Source organism: Phalaenopsis equestris, unplaced genomic scaffold (assembly GCF_001263595.1).
Source record: "Phalaenopsis equestris unplaced genomic scaffold, ASM126359v1 Scaffold000490, whole genome shotgun sequence".
In the NCBI taxonomy this organism is placed as follows: Eukaryota; Viridiplantae; Streptophyta; class Magnoliopsida; order Asparagales; family Orchidaceae; genus Phalaenopsis; species Phalaenopsis equestris.
In genome coordinates, this window is record NW_018164930.1 from 232,889 (window position 1) to 244,652 (window position 11,764).

The 11,764-nt window shown below is 35.7% G+C and overlaps 1 protein-coding gene across 3 annotated transcripts in view; it reads left to right on the forward strand.

The window, feature by feature from the left end:
- LOC110028125 (probable copper-transporting ATPase HMA5) overlaps positions 1-11,764 on the forward strand; it is a 48,296-nt gene that overhangs the window by 29,521 nt on the left and 7,011 nt on the right. For all 3 annotated transcript variants that reach the window (XM_020729857.1, XM_020729855.1, XM_020729858.1), the window contains exons 3-7: positions 3,895-4,640; positions 4,967-5,438; positions 5,525-5,692; positions 6,443-6,697; positions 6,772-6,894. In XM_020729857.1, coding sequence (XP_020585516.1) covers positions 3,895-4,640; positions 4,967-5,438; positions 5,525-5,692; positions 6,443-6,697; positions 6,772-6,894 — 1,764 coding nt within the window. The remainder of the gene's footprint in view (positions 1-3,894; positions 4,641-4,966; positions 5,439-5,524; positions 5,693-6,442; positions 6,698-6,771; positions 6,895-11,764) is intronic.

The window sequence follows — 11,764 nt, forward strand, 5'->3', positions numbered from 1 at the left end:
TTACAACTAAAGTGAATATTACATCCAAGATTCAGGGAGGTCAAATACAAGTTTCTCTTGCATTTTCAAGATTTGTGATAACTTACTCAAAAATTTCATTTCAATGATATACATGAATTTATGTGTTTATATGTGTGCTCTTGAGATTAGGCTATGATGTTTAACATTTACATGAAACATAATCTTATCGTTGTTTATGGTACTTTGGGGATATTTATTTTTATAATATAATGGGAGATGCAGTTCGGGCGACCTATGCTTTCACATGGTAATTGCTGAATCCATCGTCAACGGTGGAGAACCTGTGCATGTCTCTATTTTTTTTGTTTCTTTTAACAAGTTGAAGTGTTAAAGTGGATTGATCTTTACAAGTTAGTCAAAGTTGTAATCTTTTTTAGGCTTTTTTTTAAATTTTTTATTTATAGCATGACTTTGAATTTTGCATATTATGCTTAGTATAGAATGCTTATGAATGAAAAATGGTGCCAGATATCTAAATAATATTGTGTCAAGTGTTATGTATGTAATTACTCCATAAATTTAGTCATGTAATCAGTATTTATTTTTGGGGCATTTATATAAATACCACACAAATCTTATGTGTTTACTTACCTCACAACTATACTTTCATATACACGTATAGTGCTCATATGCTTATTATCACATAAAGAATTTATTAAGTTTTTGGTGCGTATGCTGAGGAATTAAATCTTTTAACAGCAGTATTAAATACTTGTATTTTTAAGCATATATAAAGTCGCTTTCACATAACAATGCGGGTAGCCGCAGCAGTTCGAAGACTCCTGCTCGAAGAAGGGCGGGGGATCGGGTAGCCGTGGCCCAGCCTCTCGCTCGATCGCTTCGTTTTGCTCCTCGCTACTGTTCGTTCGATCGCGTCATTTTCTGGATCTGGGAAGGTAGCAGCAGAACTGCAGCTTGCACAGTGTCGCAATCCTTCGAGTGACGTACCGCAATCCTTTGAGTGACATGTCGCTTGACCCCTGCTCTGTGGATCAAGAAGCAAAAGCTTCGGTGAGCTTGTCGTTGTTCATTTGCTCACTTCTCAACCACCGACTACTAAAGTTTTAAACCTTGTAAAGGCATCTTTTGTTGATATGTCCCTCAGGTTTACAATGAATCATTCGAAGGTCAGGAAGACTGCAACCTTATCAAGAAGACAGGTAGGAAGAGTGACAAACTGGCTCTATTCTTCTTTGATGTTGAAGTTTCCAACCTGGTTAACAAGTTCAAATTCACCCTCAGTGGGAAGTTCCAATCGGGACATCCCAAAATGGAAATCGTTCGAAAGGCTTATGAAGATCTCAAACTATTGGGACTTCGGAAGGTTAACCTCTATTATGGAAGACATGTGGTGATAATATTATCTAAAGTGGAAGACTACGCCAAAATATTTTTCAAAAAGTTTATGACAATCGAGGGAAAATATATGAAACTGCTTAAATGGTCTCCCGAATTTGACCCTAGTCAAGGATCACCTATAGTTCCAATTTGGTTTAAACTACCTAGCCTAAAGTTGCACTAATTCAACCACCAAGTCCTCTACTCTATTGGAGCTGCACTAGAGAGACCTATGAAATTGGATGCACCCACCTTCAATATAACCAAACCTTTGGTTGCAAGAATTCTTGTTGAAAGGATATTACCCTCCATGATGTGGATGAAATATGGCTTGCTATTGGCACAATGGGTATTGGCAGCCAATTATAGCAGAACAAAGACCCTACTACTGCAATCACGGTAAACTGATTGGGCACACCCCTGTCAAATGCTTCAGGCTTCACACACATTTGAGATCGGCAGGTCCTAACAATTATCATCCATGTGGAGGAAAATATGCCAGACACTGTTAATCTTCCACTAATGTTGAATGAGAATTTGACTCATAAGGTTACTCCTTACCAACCAAACCAGCAGCTTCCGCCTACTATTGTTGAGGCAGCTCTTCCCGCGCATGGGAAATCTAAGCAGATTGGAAATTCTACAAATTTTGTTGTAGTAGATGCTAGCCGAAGTGTCTTGGAACCACCTATTGCGAGAGAAGAGGGTATCAAGTGATGGAGTAGTGTCAGGATCAAGTAGTGTTGCAGGCTAAGTCAGATCAGCAGTTTACCTCCATCGAAGATCTACCTATTGTTCACGTTCACACGGGACTAGTTCACACGGGACTACATCTGACAGATGATTGACAGGTTTACAAATCTAGGAAGAAGAAGAAGTCAGATCTCAGTAACTTTCAGGATGACTTTATCATTGTTTCGGGCGGAAGCCCACATCTCAGTATGTTACTGGACTCCCTCCCTATATATATCTGTGTGTGGCTGTGTGGGTGTGTAATTTGCTTTATTTCAAAATCTCTAAATCTTCTCTATAACATCAATGTCTCCTTTTATGGCTACCCACCCGAGAGCAATTAGCTCTCTGTTTAGCTTCTAGAGCTTCACCCTCCTACAACTCTCAAAATAGAAGAGCTATAAGAAGTACAATGTAACAATGTAGGGAAATGAACGATGTTTTATAACTTAAGTGTCAATATAACTATACATATAACTATTGCATAATATAATATTACGTGCTGAAAGAGGAACTCCTGTTCTTACTACAGTATTTTAAATTTGTGTATAGTAATATATTAATTAAAAACTTCGATAAAGACTGTAATTGATAAACTAAAAAAATAACTAATATAATTACATTATTTAATATATAAAACTATAATTAAAAATGATCATATGAAAATGAAAATTTTTATAAAAGTAGTTTTGATTGTTTTCAGGAGGTGCGAAAAAGGAATATATTATATAAAAAAAAATTTCTTTTTTCCTTTTAGGTGTTATATAATGCCCTTCATTAAATCCTTATTTTATAATTTTTTTCTATCAACAAATTTGGCAGAACTATATTCTTTCTTTATCAAAATTTAAACTTTAGGAAATATACTTTTGTAGGTTTTTCTGACACCTATCAATTTGTTGAGAGCATTATCTCACTATATTATACCGTAAATCTATTAGTTTTCAGCTAATTGTTTCTCTTTGTTCATGTGATTGTGCACAAGTTCTACCAAAGGTGTGAAATTTTTTCTTATTTTGAAGGAAAGCAATTGTATAGAAAATAGCTTGGTTTTGTACTGAAAAAGTTAGTCAATCGAGTTCTCCCACATTATTTTGTAGATAAAATATAACTTTCATCAATGTTGTAGAGGAGGCTCATATTTACAGAAGAATAGCGTATATTTTAATAGTGTCCTAATGTTATACTTGTTCTTAGATTGTTCGGTATTAGTCATATTTTCTGTAAATATGATTGTATATTTTTTTCATAGAATCGATGACTTGCATATTTGATTTTATTTGTGGCTGGCAAGTTTTATGTACATATTAGCAACTGTGAAATATTGTTCATATTTTAACATTTTTTTTTGCCTTGATCCATGAGAGGTTTGGGTAAGAGAAGCCAGGCATTAGTTAATTCACCAGCATAATAGCAGATAGATTTGCCAAACTATTCATATGCACTTTGATAATTAAAACACAATAGAATCTGAAGATGCACAACAACTCACAGAAAAAAAAGTATTTTCCGAGTCCTCATTTTATTGATGGTTTTCATTTCATTTGCCTCTCAATCACAATTCATCAACACGCTAAGTCCTCTTTTTTTCTTCCACTATTAAGTATGCCCTATTGGAATTCTTGTTCTTAGTCTGAAAAGATAAAAGAGTTGTATCAAAGAAAGAAGTTGGCTGGGGGGTGACGGGGAAACTGTTTTGGGTGTGCTGTGGGGTGTAACATATTTATGCTGTTACTCTTGTAACCATTGTTATCTTTCTGAATATGAGAATTTGCAATTCTTTTATCTATGCCATGTCGTCAGGCTAAAATGATCAAGGAAGTCATAGAAGATATGGGCTACCATGTTTATGAATTTCAAGATCAGAATATTTCAGTATGTTGCCTTCGAATTAAGGGAATGGCATGCACCAGCTGCTCTGAATCTGTTGAACGATCTTTGCTTGTTGTTGATGGAGTCAAAAAAGCTGTTGTTGGGCTTGCACTTGAAGAGGCAAAGGTTCACTTTGATCCCGACCTAACCAATCCAGATCGCTTAATAGAAGCCATTGAAGATGCTGGTTTTGGGGCAACTCTCATTAGCTCCGGGAATGACGCGAACAAACTGTATCTTAAAGTTGAAGGCATTCATTTGGAAAATAATTCTGTCCTGGTTCAATCATCGCTTGAAGCTGCTAAAGGTGTAAATCATGTAGAATTGGATGCACTAAAACAGAAAGTAACTGTTACATATGATCCAGATCTTACAGGTCCAAGATCAATTATGCAGTGCATTGAAGATGCCGGCCACAGCCCTGGTTTATTTCGTGTAAGCTTATATTCTCCTCCAAAACCTCGAGAAATGGAGCGACAACATCAGGTTCGAGTCTCTAGGAACCAGTTTCTTTGGAGTTGTCTGTTCTCTTTTCCTGTATTTGTATTCTCTATGGTGCTTCCTATGCTTCCTCCTTATGGGGATTGGTTAAATAGAAAGATACTCAATAATCTAACCATCGGAATGCTGCTGAGATGGTTCTTTTGTTCTCCTGTGCAGTTTGTAATTGGGTGGAGGTATTTTTCTTAAACTGAAGGTAGCTTGATTTAACTTGATTAATGAATTGTTTCTAGTACAGTTCACACCGAGATGGGTTTTCAAGTTTTTTTTTTCACACTTTTATTTTAAAGTAATTGTTTTTTCATAATTTTTTAATATTAATTAATTGATGCTTAATTTTGACTAGTACTGTAGTTTCTATACACTAATTTATATGATGCTGAGTCTAGATTCGATGTTTGACATAGACATCATATTTACTGTGATATTAGACAAATCTGCATTCCTTGCATTGACCAAGTTTTTTTCTTCTTAACTTTTTCTTTTTATGATATGGATTTAGGTTCTACCTTGGATCTTATCATGCATTGAGACAAGGTTCCTCTAACATGGATGTTCTGGTAGCGATGGGAACAAATACTGCTTACTTTTACTCTGTATATGTTGTGTTAAAATCACTAACATCGAAATCATTTGAAGGACAAGAATTTTTTGAAACTAGCACAATGTTAATATCTTTCATTCTTCTGGGTAAATATTTGGAGGTAATTGCAAAAGGGAAAACCTCAGCAGCCTTGGCAAATCTTGCAGACCTTGCTCCTGCAACAGCTTCTTTGGTAATCTTTGATGGAGGAGATAATGCCATTGCAGAGACTGAGATTAGTACTCAATTACTTCATAGAAATGATGTGATTAAGATCATTCCTGGAGCTAAAGTACCAGTTGATGGAATTGTCATTAGTGGTCAGAGTTATGTGAATGAGAGCATGATGACCGGAGAGGCAAGGCCTATTGTTAAAGGTGTTGGAGACAAGGTTTCATTCTAACTTTTTCTTGAGTTGTGTGGTTACTTGCCTTCCTCTCGTGCTAATTAATTTTTATTGTAAAACATTATATGCAGGTTATTGGTGGAACTGTGAATGGGAATGGATGCATACTAGTAAAGGCCACTCATGTGGGATCGGAGACTGCTTTGTGTCAAATGGTTCAGCTAGTGGAAGCGGCACAACTCTCAAAGGCACCTGTCCAGAAACTAGCCGACAAAATTTCTAGATTTTTCGTTCCTGCGGTATGTACATTGTTTTTTTTTTTTTTGTGTTTTGGCGTTTAGTTAAAAATTGTTGGTTCAAGTTTGGGTAGCATATTGGTCTTTAAATATGCTCCAGTATTATAATTAGAACTCAACATTTGAATGCAATTTCTTAATAGAAATCAAACTCTAAGGTTGGAATTGTAACCCTTTCTTTTTTTTTTTCCAAAATTCATTTACCTTATTCTGGTTTATAAAAGTTGAAGTTAACATCACATAGGAGACAATGGTTATTCCGCTCTAACTTCAGATTTTGTTGTAATAATTTTGCTTCATTTTCTATGTCATAAAACAAGTGCTGGAAATTATTGGTTATGATGAAGATGACAAAAAGATGTTCTTTCATTTTATTCAACTTTTTTCTTAAGCAGCATTGCCACCCTAGAGCTTATGAAGAGCAAATTATTCTCCACAGAGATTGTTTTTGGAGTGCTTGTTTCAGTTACCAACTAAGTGCCTAGTCTGTGAATTGAAATCCAATAGGTCTCAGATCACTAAAAATACTTGTGTTTTCTATTCTAAATTCTTTAATAGAGCTTTAATTTGCATCCTCAAAACCCTATGTAAATTACAATCTTAGATTGGATAAAGTTTCTTGCATACCGTTCAGAAATGCTACACATAATGTTATCTTTTTTGTTTGGTTTTACAGCTTCCAATGTATCATACATTATCATAGCAAATGACAGATGTACATGGTAATCTATTTTTAAATAAAACTCTATTCAGGTTATTGTGGTGGCATTACTTGCTTGGCTTGGCTGGTTCATTCCTGGGGTAGCCCATCTTTATCCAAGGACTTGGATCCCAGACGGAATGGATGAGTTTGAGTTGGCTCTACAGTTTGGAATATCCGTACTTGTGGTTGCTTGTCCATGTGCTCTGGGTCTGGCAACTCCAACTGCCGTGATGGTTGCCACTGGCAAAGGTGCTTCTCAAGGTGTCCTGATAAAGGGTGGAAGTGCTCTGGAGAAAGCACATAAGGCAGTACTCATTATTTGGAAAATTTCAGAGGCCTTCCTTTTAAATAGCTTATCAACATATTTTTTTTCTTACAGGTGAAAGCTATTTTATTTGATAAGACAGGAACACTGACTGTTGGAAAACCTACAGTGGTTCAAAGCATGCTCTTTTCGAGCTCATCTCTACAAGAAGTATGCGATTTAGCTGCTGCAGCAGAGGTGATCATCAATAATAAATTTTTTTAATGTGCTTTTTTGGGGTGTTTTGAAGGGTTTTCATATCTATTTTTTTAGTATGGACAACTTTGTGAGTGTGCATCCATATTCACCAGGGTCAGATTAATCAAATTATATTAAAAGTTTGAAACCGGATAAGAAAATCTTCTAGTTGTGAATCAACTCGAAAAACCTACAAGTTAGAATTTCTTATTATCGAAGTCAGGCAGAAAAATATTATCGAAGAGCTTGCCTTGATTCTCAATTCTAAGCTGTAGAACTTAGTAGTTTGGCCTGTGGTTGGCCAACGGGAAATCGGCCAATTAGGATTTGAAGTAGAAAGAGTTTCAATGTTTTGATGGAGTTGGATAATAAGCGTGTTTAGTGTTATGAGCAAAATTAGGTTCGGCTAACATAGGACATTCCAAAATGTGAGAAACCCTAATTTTGACTAGGAGGTAGCGTAGAAAATATACCAATTTTTCTGTCTTTAAACTTTGGTTATTGTTAACTCAATATATTTAGAAGTGTTCTAGTGAGTTTCATAACTTCTGGTGTTTTTAATTTTTTTTTGGAATTTAATAAAAATTGAGCAAGAGAAAATCTGTCATAGTTGATAACATAATAATTAAGATTTTGCCTTTGGAAAGTGAACCACACAAGGAAGAGATATGACCTCAGTATAGGAACAACTTTCTAATGAATGGCTGACCTTAAGATTGAAAACTTGTTGCTAACAGCAATTCATATGAAGACTATGCTTTGAAGTTCAACTTCAGCATACAACGTTCGTATTCTTAAGATTTTCGTGCGCATGCAAATCCAAAGTAAGAAACCTTAACTCCATTGAAACCAGAAATTAAAATATATCATGTTAAAAAAAAAGAGAATATTAAAGTATAACATTAGAGCCGTTATTTTCTTCCTTGAATATATTAAAGGTTAGAACTGCTTCAAGAGTCGTGTCCAGAGTTTGAAGATTATTTACACTAATAATATGAAAGCTCATCTTAAAGAAAGAAGACTAGAACATGGTGTCAAGCACAATTCTGTATGGGAGATTGCCTGATTTCAAATGTTGAAGAAGGATCTGACCCTATTACAAATTGAATCACTGTCAAATTCACTGAGGACTTACTTAACATGTTGACTTCTGACCTTAGCCAATTAGTTTCTCGGTGAATATCTTGAACGAAGTTTACATATAGCTCTGTAGAAGAATAAAGACTAACAAATTTCTTTTTTTTTTTTGATCGAGGCGACCTCCATTAATTCACCAAAAAACATCATGTCTGACAGCACTCTATTCAATCGACATACCAAAAAACATCATGTCTGACAGCACTCTATTCAATCGACATTAATGTATCTATTTCATCATTGAGGTTAGTCTTCTCAATTTTTAAGTTAAATTCTAAACTCATTGTCATATTTATTAATGAATCTATTTTTCTAGATATCTCTTAGTATCTTACTTTATTGATAACCATCTTTGATTTCTTTTTAGGCTACTTTATGGCTGAGATAGTTGCCTCATATTCCTCAAGTTCTTGAGGCTCAAATTATTTTTTGTCAAAAGCCACTCATCTCAATCATATTAGGCCATCTCCTAGACCTCATCATGTTTGTTCCCATAATTAATATATTCTCCTTCATCATTTACGACCTTGTTAGGCCCTATCACTATTCGAGTCAAGTGTTTGGCCTCAATAACATATTTATCATTCTTTTATTATTAAACTTTATTCTCACTAAATACTCTGCTAGACTATGGCTCTTTAAGAGTTTTCTCTTTGATAACATCAACAAGCATGCTATCTCTTGCATCTTCCACATCATTGAAAACTGTAGTTCTTATCATATCCACAGTTTTAGATAGCTAATTGACATTTTTTTATAGCTTCTTAGGTTGAATGATCTTAGGGAACTCTTGCCCACCATCATTTGAATTCATCGTAGGCACAAGTGATGCTACTTCCTTGGTTTGCTTTGAACTTAAAAAAAATCCTGTTCGATATGTATTGAAATATGCATTATCAAAGAATTTATTTATTTGAGTCTATGGAAATGGCTCCAATGTGTCTAATTCTCAACATTATTCTTTAACTAGAGGGGAAGTAATCTTGCCCTCAGTCACATGAGTGTCTTCCAAGGCATTCACTAATTTGGTGCACTTAGGCAACAATAGTCTTTTTACATTAACAGTTACTTGAAAATGACTTGCTTAATTGATAATCCTACTTCTTCTAGCTTTATTAGTTTTTTTTATGCTCACGTTTATTAGTGATGGTTTCCCCATTAGCGAAGAACCTTCAATAGCAAGAGGAGATTTTTGCTTAACACCCCTTTTGGTGAACTTATTTTAAAGCCCTTTGACAACAATCAAGTTTGGATCTCTACTGAACTATTTGATTTACTGACATTGAGCTCCAAGTAAGCATAAGAAGATAAGACAGTGATTAAGCTCAAAGAATAATGATCTAATGTAACTTTAATTCCTAAATTTATTAATATGGATGATGATATGTTTTATGTGTCAATAATTAGTGTATTTCATTAAATCAACATCCCATATCCATGCATAAAGACCATGCCAAATGTGGTGGGATTTTTTATGTTTTCATTAACTTTTCCTTTATTGCTTCTGATAATGAACAATAAAATCAAGTAGTAAACATTCATATTCTCATTGCTTAGGTTAATCAAGTCACACTGAAAATTTGAACGAGATTCTAGGAACCACTGATTGTGAATTATCCGTGGCTTGAATTGGCTGTAACTCGGAACTTGTCCACAAGTTGACTAGAAACATATCTCAAGAATGTTGTCAATGAGCAAACCATCACTTGTTCTTTGGCACTAAAGTACTGAACTCAGCTTTAAGACTCATGTTAGCCATTCATTGAGTATTATGACTTCAAGAGCTTGCCAGGGGTATTCACTTGTAGTACACAAATCATCCTTTTGCTTGGTGTCGCCTCCTTTTCAGTATGACTTGCTCGCTAGACTACTATCTATAAAGAGTCCACCACACTTTGTATAAATTGAGTTATGTTTTACCATTGACTTTTGTCTTATTTATAAATAGAGAGGCGATGGCTAAGCAAACATTGGTGAAATTATAGAATTAAAAAAATACCTGTAAATGAAATTGCTCTTTAAATGGCATAGTTTTAACTCTGTTTGATTTATGCTTCTCTATCGAAAAAGGTTCAATCTACTTTTCTGTACAATAATTGCATAAGTGACATGGGGAGATATAGCTTCTCTGTTCTTCTTGCTCCTTGGGCTTAATTCTTGTATGAAGTTCTTCGTTATAACCTTACAAATAAATGAAACCCAAATGTGAGTTTACCAAATAACTTATTTTCTTCTATTCTTACCGTTAAGATTTAAAGATAATGTTTTTATCTAACTGTTATAAAATTTAACTTCTCACCCTCTTAACTAACTCATATGAACTTATTACATGCCATCCTTAGCTTAACATCAAATTATGATACGTGCTGTCAATGTTCTGTGCAAATAGGCTTAATGCCTTTTTTCCTATGCTTTCATTCCAATAAATAATAATATGTAAAATCTCTTTTAGGCAACCTAATAAATATTCCTAATCTAAATAAGTAGAGAATATGTACAATTAAAAGAAATAAGTAAGAACAGAGAAATTCGGAAATAATTTTGATAAGGAAGCTCCTAATTATAGGAAACTCCTAATTCTAGTTATTCTTGATTGATATGCTCCCTCAAATTGATGTTGACTGATCAATAATCATCAATTTGTCAACAAGAAACTGATGATGCTGTTGAGAAAGAACCTTAATAAATATATCAACCGTCTCAAAAGATCATAAATTGTTCACCGTACGAGTTTCAATAGATCCCCAAATCTAAGAAACAATCCGAGCATCCTTTGCCTCCCATTGACCAAGATCTTTCGGCTCTGTAGGTACCGGAGAAGACCCATCAATATACCCCCAAAGCTCGTTCCCTTTCATAAACATCTTGAACTGAAATTCCCATGCAACATAATTCTTTTCCGTAAATCTAATAGCTAAGATTTTAGAAGACATTCTAAACAAAATTGTTGCTCACAAGTTAATTACCAAGAAAGCCAAGAGATCCGAAAAAATCTAAAGAAAACCAAAGACAACCAATAATTCGTGCAATGCCTTGAATTCGAACCGAGACCTAAGGAGAGGAATCTGAAGCTGAAGCCTACGGTCCTTGAGTGTGATGAAGAAGCCGAAGTGAAGCCGAAACCGACGATCCTTGAGTGGAAGCAGTTGAAGTCGGAGGAAGACTCGCTTGAAACAACGAAGGTGGAAGCAGCAGTCTAAGATGCCGCATAACACAGTCGACGAAGCGGGCAATGAAGCAGTTGGCTAGCGAAGACAACGATGGCGTTCGGATGAGGCCGAAGTGGATGAAGCAGACTTAGCGGAAGAAGCGGACTAAGCGGACGAAGCCTCTGCGCGCATCACTAGCACATCCTTCGGAAGCACGCCATCAACAACAGAAAGGAGGTAGGTGCAGAAACTACGAGTGATCTCGAAATCGCTAGCACAACAAATCGCATCCGACCTATGGAGTCCATCTAAACGGAGAGCCAGACCTGTGCGGTGCAACCTGTGACCCGATTGGAGGGTATGCTATCGGAATCGGGGAAAGGTAGGAGATCAGCGTCTAGAAGAGGAGAGGCTTAACGTGATCGATGGGCTGACCTGAATTCGTTGGAAAGAAGATGTTATTTTGACCCCCAATTAATAAACTAAGGTAAAAGGGCAATTTTGTAATGTGACACCGCCACCTACCACATCTCACCTACCGCCCACCTACCTCCCACCTACCCCACACCCACCCCCCCCCTTCT